Below are 16009 nucleotides of genomic sequence, written 5' to 3' on the forward strand. Positions count from 1 at the left end.
AATCCAGTGTGCATTGGAGAAAGCAATCAGCTCATGTGAAATCGAGGAGGACTTAATGGAGGAGATTGCTGAAGCTGGCACCTCTGGCCTAGTGCACACCAGTGGTTGTCAGCCTCAACTGACATTAGAACCACTAGGAAGGTTTGTCAGATGCTGCTGTTTGCAGAGATTTAACTGACCTTAGTTCAACTTCTAAGCCATATTATTTTTTGAAAATGCTACCTTTTTTTAACCTACAGTTAAGATCTGTTACTCTGCACTCTAATTTAAAAGCTGATTTTCACTTGCATTTTATTGTAGAAATTTGTCATTTTTGACTTCTAAAATCACGATTACATACTTTTTGTTACTCTGAAAGTGACTTAACCAGATAGAAGAGCTGGAAGTACAGTACATTCTGGGTCATTCTGATAGTAAAGTATCTGCATAGGATGCTCTACTGACAAGAGCATTTCCCGCAGAACAATAGTGTCACAGTCAGAATCCAGCACATCTGTGCAGTGTGCTCTTGTTCCATGATATCCTGTATAGCAAAATGACTTAGTCAGAGTCATACATTATCTACTTAGTTGTCATGACTCTTCTCCCAGAAAAATCTCTTTCTTCTCTAACTTTTATAACCTTAACACTGGAGAACTACGAGTCAGGTGTTAATAGCCCTCAGTTTAGAATTTTTCTGCTGTTATGTTTTGACTAGAATCAGGTTGTAGTCTTCAGCAGGAATTCATAGAAGTACACTGTGCTCTCACTATATTTTCCCACATGGCATTCAAAATAATTTCAGTGCCATTCATTAGTGATGATGCTGTCTGCCAGTCTTCTCTTTCAGTCCCTGTTTTCCCTAATGTAATTAACAAGTGCTTGTGAAATATTTTGAGACTGTCTCTTATTCCTTACTACTCTTTAAGTTTGTTGGTTCATTTAAATATGGATTTACAGGTTCTAACTCTTCTCAGTGGGTGATAATTAGTTATTTAGATAGTCAAAATATTCCAGATTTGACCAGGTCAAATGGAAGCTCCACTTGATTTTATTTCGGTCACATTTTGAAATAATTTCTTTTTGTTTATTTTTAAGTATAAATTGACAAGTTGTGGGTTTATACTTCAGGAGTTACACTGTGGCTATGAGTTATAAACACAGTATGGAATGAACTTTACTATTATTTGTCAACTCAAATATGTATATTTGTGGGCTGGAGAGATGGCTCAGAGGTTAAGAGTACTGACTGCTCTTCCAGAGGTCCTGAGTTCAATTCCCAGCAACCACATGGTGGCTCACAACCATCCGTTAGGAGATCTGGTGCCCTCTTCTGGTGTGCAGATATACATGGAAGCAGAATGTTGTATACATAATAAATAAATAAAATCTTTAAAAAAAGAGTATTGTTTAAAAAATATGTATATTTGTGGTGAAAACATTTGAAACTTATTCTCTTAGCAATTTTGAAATGTATAGTACATTATTATTTAATATATTCTCCATGCTCTGCATTAGATATAATTTTTTCTCCTAATTGATACTTTTTACCTTTTGGCCCTCATCTCTCATTTCTCTCCCTAGGTTCCGAACCAACATTCTATTCTTTGCTTCAGTAAACATGATTATCTTAAATATGTAGAATTTGTCTTTTGGTAGTACTCTATTTCAGCAGTAGACAGTCTAGGTTCATCTTGTTCAATACAGTACTTGCCAAACTTAGAATTAATTGTTTCTCTAAAACAACAGCAATAACAATAAGCAAAACTTTAGATCCTTTGTAGTACATGGTATTTATAAACCCAAGATGTGGGTAGAGGAGCTCATTGCTGTCGGAGGCACACCGTCTTCACTCATGGCACCCCACTCCCCCCACACCCCGTTTCTCAGTTCTCTAATCCAGTCATTAAGATTCCACTTTAGTCTTCTCTTTTCATATTTGTCATTGAGGAATCTGACTCTGTTTTTCTTAATATGTCTTCTTATTTGAGCAATTCTCCCATCTGTTATCAGTCTCTCTTCTCCCACTACTGTTGTAGGCACCATCCTTCTATCCACTCAGACTCCCAGCATTCTGTGAGTCTGAGTGGGCATGATCTCTACTCTAGTTGGTCATGTTCTCCAACATCAGGCCATGCTTTCCCTACACACCCACCTTGTCCGGTTTTTTCTTAGTGTTTATATATCAATTTTATTTTTGTGTACATGTGAGTTTATGTGCACCAAGTGCATGTAGTGTTTGCAGAGGCCAAAGACAATATCTAGATTTGGTTTTTACCAACACTGACTATAATGAAATGGCCCTCTCCTTGACTTTGAAGCTGTTCTTCTGTGGTTTAAGTATTAACTTTTTAAATGTCTGTATCACCCTGTTACTGAGCTTGCAGACATCTGAACACCCATGGACTTTTATAAATGAGGTACTCTTCTGCTTTTGATTTCTTCAACTCATACTATGGATTTTAAAAACTATAAGCTTAACTCAAATTTAACTGCAGAAAATTTCATACTGTTTTTGAAGTTATCACACATTAAGATATTTTAAAAACATAATTCTGACATTCATTTTAGATACCCTATCCAGCTTTTGGTAGTATATATAAGTTTGAGAAACTTTGCTTTAGTTGAAATTGCTCAACAAAAGTATCTTAAAAGAGCAATATAAAGAATAAGGTTCTAGCCGGGCGGTAGTGGCCCACACCTTTAATCTCAGCACTTGGGAGACAGAGGCAGGTGGATCTCTGTGAGTTCCAAGCCAGCCTGGTCTACAAAGTTAGTTCTGGGACAGCCAGGGTTACATAATGAAACCCTGTCTCAAAAAGCCAATAATAATAATAATAATAATAATAATAATAATAATAATAATAATAATAAAATGTTTTTTTAAACAAATTAAAGACATCCTTCTAGGTTTAAAATGTACTATGTTTCTTCTATTACTTACCTCTTGTCCAGTTCAACATCAACAAATATGTAAACAGCCAGCCAAAAACTGGGCATGGTGGTATATGCCTGTAATCTTAGCACTTAGCAGGCAAAGGCAGGAGGATTGTTACAAGTCTGAGGACAGCCTGGTGTCCACAGAGAATTCTCAGCTAATTCAGGCTGTATATTAGTACTCTGTTTCAGAACGATTAAACAACAGCAATCCCCCAAGAGCCCACAAAAACTAGATGATAACTATTGTAGTCTCTTTTACAACTACTCATCTTCACCCTGGCAGCACACAGAAATATCCTTAAACAAATGGACATGGACTGTGTTCCAGTAAAACTTCATGAAAATAGACAGTGGGCGGGATTTGGCATGTGTACTGTAGTTTGCTGATCCTTGCTTCAGACTTCCTTTTCACAGTCTCCTGTTTGTCACAAGAGACAGTCATGTGCTTAGCTAAAAATGCAGATGACTGTGTTTGTGATTCTAGCTATGTGAATGAATTGATGAGCTTGTTTGACACGGTATGATCTTTGTAAATCTAAAGTTGTTTCTAGGGGTAACTATTTCAAGAGCTCATGGATCATTTGTTTAATAACTATTTGGGAAACTAATATCTAGAGATGCTTAATTACTAGACAAAAAACATGAAAACTTTTTTTTTTTACATTTACAAATAAAAGCAGTATTTGACTGTTGCAAAGTATGCCGACAAAGTGAAGATTACTGAGAACAATCACATCACACTAAAGATGGTAGAACTCAGCTTTGATCGTATCTGCCACTACTGAGGAAAGTAGTATTTAAACTGCCGGAGTAGAATATATGCCAAAGGAGATGCTGTTTAAGATGGCGAAGAAGGAGCGCAGAGTGCTTCTCTGAAGAAGCCTGATTTGTCAGGTCTAGTCGTGATAGGAATAGGCTGTCGTCGTCTTCTCCTTCTCCTTCTCCTTCTCCTTCTCCTTCTCCTTCTCCTCCTCCTCCTCCTCCTCCTCCTCCTCCTCCTCCTCCTTCTTCTTCTTCTTCTTCTCTTCTTCTTCCTCCTCCTCCTCCTCCTCCTCCTCCTTCTTCTCTACTTTTTTTTATTAATTTATTTTTTTTTACATTCCAATCCCAGTTCTCCCTACTTCCTCTCCTCCCGGCTATCTTTTTCTTGCATAGTAATATTCTGTTTCAAACCTTACCTCTGTCTGTCTGTCTATCATCTATCAGTCTATTATTTATGTACTTATTATTTGTTTGTTTATTGGCAACACTAGGAATTGAACCAGCACACACTAAGCAAACTCTGTAGCATTGGGTCATATCCCTGGCCCTTTTTACTTTATTTTGTTACAGGGTCTTGCTGCATTTCCTAAAAGTTAGCCTCAGGTTTGCATTCCCCTGCCTCAGCCTTCTGAGTGGCTGAGTTCGCAAGATTGTCATCACACTCATCTTGGCTCTGCTTGTTATTCTTGTTTTGAACATGACCCCTAAAATGCTTTGTATTGTACTGTCCCTTCAGTAACGTGGGGCTTTAAAATTCATTCCCACTCTAATAGCTTATAACCATTTACACATATACAAGCCCTTTAAGCAAATATTTTTGTGCATGTTTTTAAATCCTTAGACAGTTACTGTCTAGTTAAAGAAAACATGAACAGAAATTTCAGTATAAATTGGGCAATTCTGTGGGAAAGATAGAAGATTGCTAGTAGACAGTGGGGAATCACAGAGAACCTCAAAAACTGTGTTAAGTTTTCATTTGCACTAAGTGATGGAAAGATGGGTGGGGGGTTGTAGCAGGCTTTCTTAGGCCACAGGCCCCCAAATCATGACACAGGACTTCTTATTAGTTATGAATATTCAGCCTTAGCTTATGCTTGTTTCTAGCTAGCTCTTATAACTTAATTTAACCTATTTTTCTTCATCTATGTTTTGCCTTGGGGCTTTTTACCTTTCTTTCATTCTGTATGTCCTATTTTTCCTGCTTCTTCCATGTCTGTCTGGCTGACCCTCGGCATCCCCCCCTCATTCTCTGTTTTTCCTCAAGCCTAGATTGCTCTTCCTACTTATTCTGTCTGCCAGCCTCTCTCCTCTGCCTGGCTATTGGCCATTCAGCTTTTTATTAGACCAGTTAGGTCCTTAGGCAGGCAAAGCAACACATCTTTACATTATTAAACAGATGTAATACATCTTTTCATAGTTAAAGTAATATTCCACAACAGGGATTGAATATGTGAGAAAGGCAGTCTAGACAGGAATACAGGGAACTGACCAGATTTAGAAGGATTTCTGAATTAAGAGTCAACAGGATTTGAGGAGTGATACAAGATAATGTTGGCATGGAGGTAAGTTAACGGCAGTAACACATTTTACAAATCTAAAAATCTCACATGAAAATCTAGATTCCAGACTTTGTTCAAAAAGGAAACACCTGACATTGAACAGTAAACTTTTATTTTAGGTGTATTCCAGCACAGCCAGGGCTGATAGTGAGATTCGGTCTCAAAAAGCAAAGCACAACAAAACAAAACCAAAAAACTAAGTCAAAGCCAGTAGCAATAACACAATGGAGGTAAACGAGAACTGACCAGTTTTAAAAGCTTTGGAGTTACATTCATCAAGACCAGGAAGGCAGGGTTCTTTATTCACTACTGTAATGGACCAAAAGTTGGTACAGTTTCTGGTAACTAGTAGATGATTGAATGAATGAATGAATGAATGAATGAATGAATGAATGAATATTACCTCTTACTATCATAATTGCCTCCCATCTGACAGGACTTTCTTTTCAGAGGTATACCTTTCTTTTTTTCCCCTGAACTCTTAAAAAAATAAAAATAAAATTGTTTAGTGTTTATATGTATCGTGTGTGTATGTGTGTGTGGGGGTGGTTACCGTGGAATTCACGCAGGGTATTGTGTGTGTGTGTGTTACTGGGGAATTCACACAGAGGTCAGAGACCAGCTTGCAGGAGTTGCTTTTCTTCTTCCACCATGTAAGTTATACGTTATGGGATTAACTCAGGTTGTCAGGCTTGGCGGCCAGCACCCTGCTGAGCCATCTTGCTAACTCCTTTCCCCTTTAAAAAAGTAGAATGTACTTAACTTATTTATTTATATGTGTGTGAATGTTTTACCTGCTTGTATGTATGTGCTTGGTGCCCGAGGAGGTCAAAAGGAAGCTTGAGAGTCCCTAGAACTGGAATGCATCTTGACCATTTGCACCTCTAGTGCCCCACAGGAACGCTGACTCCTCCCTCCCATTCCTTCAGGTATCCCAAGTGTGTCCCCCTCACCCACTCACATCTTTCCTGAACTCTTTTTTAATTTTTTTTATTTATATGTATGTGTGTGTATCTACATCAGTTTTGTGCACCATCTGTGTCCAGGTACCCATAGAAGCTAGAGGGGATCACATCCTCTTGAACTGATGTTGTACATAGTTGCAAGCAGCTCTGGCTGTCCTGGAACTTGCTCTATAGACCAGGCTGGTCTCAAACTCAGAAATCTGCCTGCCTCTGCCTCCTAAGTGCTAGGGTTAAGGGCATGCACTACAGATGAACTTTTAACAGTTTTGAATATATAATTAACTAGATCCAACTTAAAAACAATATAAAAATATATAGTCACCTTATTCCCTCCCATTGCTTTTGGTTTATGAATAGTTCTTGCCTATTTGCTAACACCTACACACTGTGCACATAGATGTATAAACAAATACACATAAATAAAGTAATAATGATAAGAAAAAATGTTTGTTTAGTACAGATATAATTTTCATAAAAAATCTTTCGGATGCAAAGTTGAACGAGAGCACTGTGCTTTAGGAAGCTTCACACGATCATAGACACCTGCCTTTATAATGGCATTTTAGTTTTTCCTTCAGTTCTGCCCAGGTGCATACTGTCCTCTTTGCCTCACATCAAGGATGCTGGGTACCAGTTCTTTGCTAGATATCATCAATCCTTCCATTTGTCACGTTTTGCATAAAAATATGGCTTTCATAAGAATACTTACCTACAATCACAGTTGTCTAGGCAGCAGAACTGAGATTTTTCCCTGAAAGCACACTCCTTTTGCTCTTGTATACAACTATGGGTATGTATGGGTGTGTGTATGTCATATGTATGTATACACATCCATGTGTGTTTCAGAAATATTAATTTTGCTATATCCAGTTTAACATCATCTCATCCAACTTTCCCCTAAATTTCCTAATATAAATTTGTGTGTGCAGTGTACAGTTTGTACTGATTAATAATGTCTTAATTGCAATACTTTGGGACAGCTTTACACAAAGAAGGGAAGTAATTGCATTCCTGATTTGTATTTTCCAGGTTCTGATGGACATGTTTGATCAGGATGATGACATAGGTTTGGTTTCTCTCTGTGAAGATGAACCAAGTTCTTCTGGTGAGCTAAACTATTATGACCTTGTCCGAACTGAAATTGCAGAAGAAAGACAGTATCTACGGGAGCTGAATATGATCATCAAAGTATTCCGGGAAGCCTTTCTTTCTGACAGAAAGTTGTTCAAGCCTTCTGTAAGTACTTCGGGTGCTTGAAACTCTGCATATCCCTCAAGCAAATATCAGGTTGAAATTAATCATTAGTTTATTATTTACCTCACTAGTGTGTAATTGTTCTTGTTACATATTTCTGAGTTTTAAAACCATCTGAATTGTTACCTAGGTGTTAAGTGCAGTGACAATAGAGACTCAAGGGGAGGGATTTTCACTGGAATGATGACATTTCTGCTGCATAGTAGCAGGCCTAGTCAGATATAATAAGATCGGTGAAGATGTCTGGAAAGATGTAGCCCCCTCCCTTCTGGTGGGTGCTTGAAGGCTGCGAGCTTCAGCAGTCGATATTTTTAAATGTTGTGGTTTTGTTTTGTTTTGTTTTTGAGACAGGTTCTCACTGAATAGCTCTGGCTAGCCTAGAACTTACTATGTAGTCCAGGCTGACTTGGATCTCACAGATCCACCTGCCTCTACCTCAGAAGTGCTGGGATTAAAGGTGTGTGCCACCAGGCTCAGCTAACAGTGGGAGTTTTGTCTTATTTAACTTTAAAAATGATTCATTTTGTGTGTGAATGTTTTGCCTGCATGTGTGTCTGTGCAGCACATGTGTGCCTGGTGACTGTGGAGGAGAAAAAGAGAGACCTTGGACCCCGGAAGTGGAGCTATGGATGCTTGTGAGCTGCCATGTGAGTGTTGGGATTGAACCTGGTCCTTCAGAAGAGCAGTTGGTGCTCTTAATCACTGAGCTGTCTGTCCAGCCCCAGCAGCAGGAAGTTTAAAGAGAACATTTTATAAGAATCCTAAGTAAAACTCAAAAGCAGTGGTCTGTTTGCAGACAGGACAGGATGGGTAAAGGGCTGGTACAGAGTGCCTTGACCCTCTTTTCTCTCCGTAGCATCCAAAGTCAGACTCTCAGAATGTGAACTTCATGCCTCTAGGCCCAGGATTCAGGATCCAGAGGCAGGAGGATGGGAAGGTACAGACCTGCCTAGGTTACATAGTGAAATGCTGTCTCAAAGTAAGCAAAGAAAACCAGGCCAATTCTAAGAAGTCTGGCTACAAAAACACAGGTTTCTTTCTTCAAGAGTTTTTTTTTTTTTTTTCCTTTCCATACTTTAGCAATATTTAGTCTTAAGCTTACCTATGTTACACCTCCTAAGTTCTCTACTACAATAACTTACATAAACAAATCGGTGCAGTTATCAGACCCAGCTGCTTGAATGCTTCAGAACTGAGAGCTTTTATTCTTTCCAGGAGAATAATTCAAACGATAATCAAAGGTGATATACTTGCCCTTGACTTGCTTTTATTGCATACATTTTTAGTTTAATAATGTTGCTAGCCCCTGCTGATGTGCTAAAATGTAGTCAGGACTTTTTAAAGTACCACTCAATTTTGTTTGATCCTTACAAATGTGACATCACTGTTTCCACTTTCCTGATGTACAATAGTTATGAGTTAGTTAAATTTGATACAGCACTAGGGCTTAGATTTGAGTTCTTTTCTACTACATTATAACTGGTTTTCTATGACAATATTAGGAACAAGAGCTGCAAATGCTATTGGCTAATGTTCTCGTCTATGCCTTTCTTGTGTCTCTTTTCACTGAATTAATGCAGATTTGATAGACAGTCTTTGTTATACTGAAAATTAGAAGTAAGAATTCCTTTTTTCTCCCTGTATCTTCTATAAACGTTTTTCCCACATAGACTACACTGTAAACTTTTGAGTTAAAGACCATCTAAGATCAGAGAATAGTTCTTGAAAAATGCTGGAAAAGAAATAAATGAATTAAGGTTTATCTCAGTTACAAGATGTGTGGCCATGGGGATATTCTCTGGCTCCTTGGTGCCTCTGTTGTCATTTGTGACACAGGGATGTTGATGGTGCCAGGCTGATAAGGGAGCAGGAAGCTGGGAGTGCAGGCCCCTGCTAAGAACATGTGCCTTACAGTCCTTCGAAGTACCAGGTAAACAAATAAGTAGATTTTAAAGGATAGAGCCATGTCAAAGGCTTGTATAGTGTGTGAAACATGAAGTGTCAGAGGTTAATTGTCATTTGCACCTTAACCCATGGTCATTCCCCTTGCATGTTGTAAAAGGAAAAACAAATTCTTTTTGTTCTTTAATCCCTCACTCATAAACTTTATGATCTGTGTGTCTCCTCTGAGCCCCTTGCACACTAAGTAGTTCTTCAGGGGAAAACCTCAGATTATCCTGCCAATTAATTCCATCCTGATGTTATCCTGCTAGAAATTGGCATAGCTGAACAACTCAGACCCAACAGAATACAATAATTGAAGTTCCTGTGACCCCCTCCTAGAGTTTGGTTGACTTGCTGGGCTGGCTCATAGGACTCAGGGAAATGAGGATGTTATATGGGATACAGAGTGAACAGCAATTGAGGAGAGGATGGGACAAGGTCTGAGGGAAGCTGTGCTCCTGGCACCTCCATGTGTCCATAACTCAGAAGCTCATCAACCTTGTCCTAGATCTTTGTAGGACTTGGACTCCATTTTCCTGGCCTGCTCCAGAAGTCAGTGAGCAGAGCAGAGGGAGCACACCATCCCTTTAGCCCTTAGTGGCCTTGCTAGCATGAACTCAAGCGTGATCAGACATTCTGGAAATTCCCAGTGTTTTAGCAGCTCTATCTGAAGAACCAGGACAAAAGGCAAACATTCACATATGTTACACAAGTGGCAGAGCCAGGATTCCATGTGCAGGTTGATCATGTTCATAGCCTATTATATTTCCATCACAAGATAGCAGGGTAATTGTTAACTGTAGCCTGGATAGTAAGTCCTATGATCTGTCTGTGTCTACAGTGCTCATGACTTAATCAAATACAACAGTAATTCAATCATGGCTGTTTGATGACATCTCTAGTTCCTTTTAAACTTTAGAACATGAGCAATAAATTGAACAATCAAATTGTATCTCAATTAGGAGTCATTTTCATTCTGATCCTAACTGTTGTCACAGCTTACTCTTCAAGACCTGCATTCTTTCATCATCTTAGCCAATTTCAAAACACACAAATACATTCATTTTTATAAAGAAGTGCTTATGATATTTATAGAGATGTCTATAAGATTTGAGGATTATAAATTCAAGCTACCTGGAATTTATATTTTCTAATATATTTCTAGAATATCTCTGATCCAAGAGATTCTTAAATTTTTCTTTGTATTCATGATTGATTTTTCCTGTCTTAGAATATATGTTCATTTAAACTGGGTGAAAATACATCTTTGACATTTATTGTGTGTGTGGGGTGTGTGCATATGGAGGTCAGAGGACAACCTGTGGAGATAGGTTCTTTCCTTTACCGTGTGTCCTGGGGATGGATCTCAGATGGCTATGCCGTGTGACAACCTCCAGCTGAGCTATCTTACTACCCTTTCCTTTTGAGACAGGTTCCCTCAGTGAACCTGGAGCTCATTTATTTTGCTGGGCTGGCTGGCCAGTCAGTGAGCGACAGGGATCCACCTGACTGCCCCTCCACCCCGGGGTCACAAATGCACACCAGCATGCCTGGCTGTCATGGGAATACTGGGACCTGAACTCGGGTCTACAGACACTTTGCCAAGCCACCACTTCTGTTTCATATAGTAATGTGTAAGCATGATTCTCAACCTTATATGCCTTCACCTTTTTTATTTTTCAGGAAATTGAAAAGATTTTCAGTAACATTTCAGATATACATGAATTGACTGTGAAACTTTTAGGTTTAATTGAAGACACAGTAGAAATGACAGATGAAAGTAGTCCTCATCCATTAGCTGGTAGCTGTTTTGAAGATTTAGCTGAGGTGAGTATATAAAACCTCTTCACACTGTCATTAAAGTCCTAAAACATACATCAAGAAATTTAGTGATATATATATATATATATATATATATATATATATGTGTGTGTGTGTGTGTGTGTGTGTGTGTGTGTGTGTGTGTACATATACACATGTATTTATACATACACACACATATTTAACTTAAAAGGCCCTGCTGACTACTATAAAAAAAAAGTACACAAGATTCAATTATGCTGCTTAAAGCTTTAGTAGCATTTTGTGTTTGCAGCTGTGAAGTTTCCACCTGATGCCCCCACCTCTCAGGTGGCTAGGATGCAAGATGTCCAGCTAATGAAACTTTCTTTATAGTGTACTAATGCTAACATTTATTGTGAAAGCTTATATACTCAAGGAATAATGTAGGAATACTTTAACACTAAGTACACTTAAGGTGAAGGGAATAATTTGTTGATAATCATTCTTTAGCTTTTGTGGGTTTTAGACTTCATTTTCAAAAATCAAAAGAATTGTACTTTTTTTTTCAAAGTAAAATCTCATTTTGGTCTTTTAAATGATTAAAAAAAGATACACCTTTTTGTAAAAGTGTTCCTAATTAAATATATATATGAACACTATAACATAACATTCATCCTTCTCTAAATTGTTTATTTTATATGTATGGGTAAAACACCTGCATGTCTGCATGTCTGTGCACCACATGTCTATGCAGTACCTAAGGGTGCCAGAAGAGGGCATTGGGTCCCCAGGAACTGGAGTTATTGACAGTTATAAGCCGCCATGCAGGTGCTGAGACTTGAACCCTGGTCTTCTAGAAGAGCAGCTAATGCTCTTAACCATGAACCATCTCTTCAATCCTCTACATTTATCCTTATGTAAATAAATATTTTCTATGTTTTATAAAGCTATGTGTATATTTACAAGAATAACATTCTCCCATCTTATGTTTTTCATTCTATCATATTTTCTGTGTTAGTAAATATACTTAAACATAATTTTAAGTATAAAAACATAAATTTACAAGGCTGGCAAGATGGCTAAGCAGGTTAAGGTGCTTGTCACCAAGCCTGACAACCTGTTCAACTGGATCCTGCAAGCTGTCTTCTGACCTCCACATGTTCACAAAAACAATATTTACATATTTTATTATATTATTATTTATATATTATTATACATGAGTATATATATTGTTCTTATATTTCCTCTTTTTAAAATAATCATACACATAGTTTTTTAAAGATTTATTTATTTTATGTGTATGAGTGCTCTATTTGCATGCACAACTTTATGCCAGCAGAGGGCATCAGATCCCACTATGGGCGGCTGGGAGCTACAATGGGGTTACTGGGAATTGAAATCAGGACCTCTGGACAAGCAGCCAGTGCTCTTAACATCTGAGCCATCTCTCCAGCTCCCTGTATTTCCTCTTTTAAAAAACATGTGAGTGTCTTCATATTCAGTGGCCATTGGGTCTTTAAAAGTGTTGGCTTTTAGAATTCGTGTATAAAAACCACCTGCTTTCATAATCTCTGCCTATATCTTCTGAAATAGAGATTGCTTTTATCATGTCCATTTTGTTACTGAGCATTAGTTTGTCTTAGTTTCTGTTTTTTGGGATACAGAATCCTGCTGTATATCCCATATGGACCTTGAATTTTCAGTTCCCTTGGGTCAGCCTCCTGAGAGTAGGGTTGCAGGCCTGAGCCTACAGTATCAAGCTCAGCCTTTGTTCTTAATAAAAAAATATTACCTTTTGATACTAATTTATGGTCTCATTAACTTGCCATGCCTTAAAAAGTACTTTGCTTCTAAAATGTTGTATTGTTGTTATTTTTAAATTTGAATATATAAGAAAATAACAGTTGACATTTTAGCCACTGTTTATTACATTTATTTATTTGTGTGCCTGTGTATTTGTGCATGCACGCATACATGTATGTGTGTGCATGTGGAGGTCAGAGAACAATTTGCAAGCATTGGTTCTCTCCTTTCTGTCCTATGGGTCCCAGGAATCAGTTGAGTCATTAGACTTGGTGGCAAGCACCTTTGCCTGCTGAGCCATCCCACCAGCCCCATCTTAATTATTTTTAAAAATATGTATGTAATTCAGTAAGTACAGTGCTTGCAACTAAATTCTTACTATTATGTGATCTTGACCACTGTCTAGTTCCAAAACTAATTTATCTTCCCAAATAGAAACTACCCAATGAGCAATAATAGCATCCTCTCCCCCCATTCCCCACACCTAACTCTTGGTCACCACTCATCTCCTTCCATCTCTGTAAATTTGCCTGTATTTTAAATAAGTGGGTTCATACCATATTTGTCCTTTTTTGACTATTTATTTTATTTAGCACAGTGCTGTAAGGTCATCTGTGCTAGTGCGTGGATGAGCGTTATTTATTCGGTACACACTCCACCTAATTAGAACAGCCCTCACCTGCAGACCCAAATTTGGTATGTCCTGAAATGAGCACTTGGAGCCTGCACTAATTAATTTGGGTCTTAAGGACATTTTGGATTTTTAGACTAGAGAATCTTAGCCAATAAAGTCTATGTAAATATTCCACCCCCCCAAAAAAAACCCTCTAAAATCTGAAGCACTCTGTATCTCAAGCATTTCTGAGAAGGAATGCTCAGCCTGCACCACGTTCCTTTTGCTCGCTCATTTGCTGATGGGCATTTGGAGAATAACGCTCAACACATGGGTGGTGTTTTCACTTACTGGGGATATACTTAAATCTGAGAATACTGGATTATGTGGTAAATATGTTTTTTTTTTTTTTGAAGAACTGACAAATTGCTTTTCATGGGCTGTACTACTTTAACATTCCCACCAGTGGACAGTTCTACTTTTTCAGTATCTACCTAGCTAAACCCCCAAATAGGTAAAACAAAGGTATTGATTTTGCTTTAAGAGTATCATTTAGTAAATTCATTTCAACCTAGGTAAGCTTGAATTTATAGCTTTCTTTTTACAAAGAAATGTACTTTAAATTTTCTAAGGACAAAATACACATTTTAGTAGTTGCATACCATAAAACCAGCCATTTAGTTTTAAGGCTTGTTACTGTATGTCTACTGTTTAAGGGCCATTATATTTTTAAAAATGCAGCCCTTGTAACCATAACTATTATTTTCCCTAAAAAGTAGAAAATCAAGGTGATAAGACCTAGTTGGAAACATGAACAAAATATTGTTGTTAAATAATATGTACCAAACTAGTAAAAATGTATATTTTCCATAAACCTAACACAGTACATTATTTTTTTTTAAATAGGAGCAAGCATTTGATCCCTATGAAACATTATCACAGGACATTCTTTCACCAGAGTTTAATGACCACTTTAGTAAGTTGATGGCCAGACCTGCAGTTGCTCTACATTTTCAGGTAAACTTGAATTTAGTGTTGTTACTGTTTTACCATGAAATTAGCTTTCTAAAGAAAGAGGAAAAATATCTTGTTAGTTTTTCCAATCAGTGTGTGTGTGTGTGTGTGTGTGTGTGTGTGTGTCTAAGACACAACATCAATTATTGTACTTAGGTTCTGTCTACCTTTTTATCTGAGACAGTCTCCCACTGGCCTGGAATACACCAAGGACGTTGTGTTGGCTGCCCAGCCAGTCTAGGGATCTGCCTCCCCCATCCCCGAAATGAGGCTGTGGGCACAGGCCCCTCTCCCCAGCTGCTTTCACAAGTGCTGGCAGCCTAACTCAGGTCCTGGTGCTTCCACGGAAAGCAGCCCCTGTCCTGAGTTCTTTCAGTCTGTTTTAGTGTGCATCCTACATGCTTAGTGACCATGGGTTTTGCAAATTTTAGATCAGGGGTGTAGAGAGGAATCTGGAAAGCTGTTTTAGTGTCTGTAAGAGAAAGATGTGGAGAAATCAACAGAATAATTTCATATGGAACAACACTTATTTCTTTATCAGTCATACAGTTTAAAAGAAGTTAAAGAGATGGCTCAGCCTCAAGAGTGCTTGCTGTTCCTGCAGAGGACCAGAGTTCAGTTCCTGGTACCCACATTGGGTGGCTCAGAACTTCCTGTAACTCCAGCTCCAGGGGATCTGACAACCCTCTTTGGGACTCCATGGGCACCCAAACACAGACACATGCACACACACACACACCTCTAAAAAATTTTTTTGTTTTAAGATAGGGTTTCTCTATGTAACCCTGGCTGTCCTTGCTCTGTAGACCAGGCTGACCTCTAACTCAGAGATCCATCTGCCTCTACCTCCCAAGTGCTAGGATTAAAGGTGTGGGCTACAACCACCTGACTAAAAAAAATACTTTTTTTAAGGAGATAATTACCTCATAAAAAGTGTATGAATATTTCTTAGGTAAGATGAAAATAAGTAGAGTGAGATAGAATGACAGCTTTATTCTGTCAACATTTATAACAAAAGTAATATTGGTATAGATGGTGTTTAACTGCTTATTAGTTGTGGAAACTTCTAGAATGTCTCGGTCCCCTTAGCATATAACTGTGATCAGATCTGAACGCTCCTAAGACAAGCAAACACGTAAATAAAGCTTACTTCTCTGTGGATATTCTCTCTTGAGTTTTTCACTGTGTAATCAGCTGTCTTCATGTTATTTTCAGTTCTTCCTGTGTCCTAACTGAGTTACAACACTAAGAACTGTCTTGGACAAAACTTAATTGCCATATCCAGAGAATATTTTGGTTAAGTAGTATTTGTTAAGCCCCCTTTCCCCTTGGCTTCCATAATACTTTCTCTTAGTCCTTGTTGTCTTTGGTTTCTTCTTAGTCTCCGTTATTCC

At 38.1% G+C, this 16009-nt stretch overlaps 1 protein-coding gene across 2 annotated transcripts in view; it reads left to right on the forward strand.

Moving 5' to 3' along the window:
- Window positions 1-16009, forward strand: part of Sos2 (SOS Ras/Rho guanine nucleotide exchange factor 2) — a 93627-nt gene that overhangs the window by 34161 nt on the left and 43457 nt on the right. For both annotated transcript variants that reach the window (XM_027418159.2, XM_027418158.2), the window contains exons 5-7: window positions 7235-7441; window positions 11087-11230; window positions 14508-14618. In XM_027418159.2, the coding sequence (XP_027273960.1) occupies window positions 7235-7441; window positions 11087-11230; window positions 14508-14618 (462 nt within the window). The remainder of the gene's footprint in view (window positions 1-7234; window positions 7442-11086; window positions 11231-14507; window positions 14619-16009) is intronic.

Source organism: Cricetulus griseus, chromosome 5 (assembly GCF_003668045.3).
Source record: "Cricetulus griseus strain 17A/GY chromosome 5, alternate assembly CriGri-PICRH-1.0, whole genome shotgun sequence".
Taxonomy (NCBI): Eukaryota; Metazoa; Chordata; class Mammalia; order Rodentia; family Cricetidae; genus Cricetulus; species Cricetulus griseus.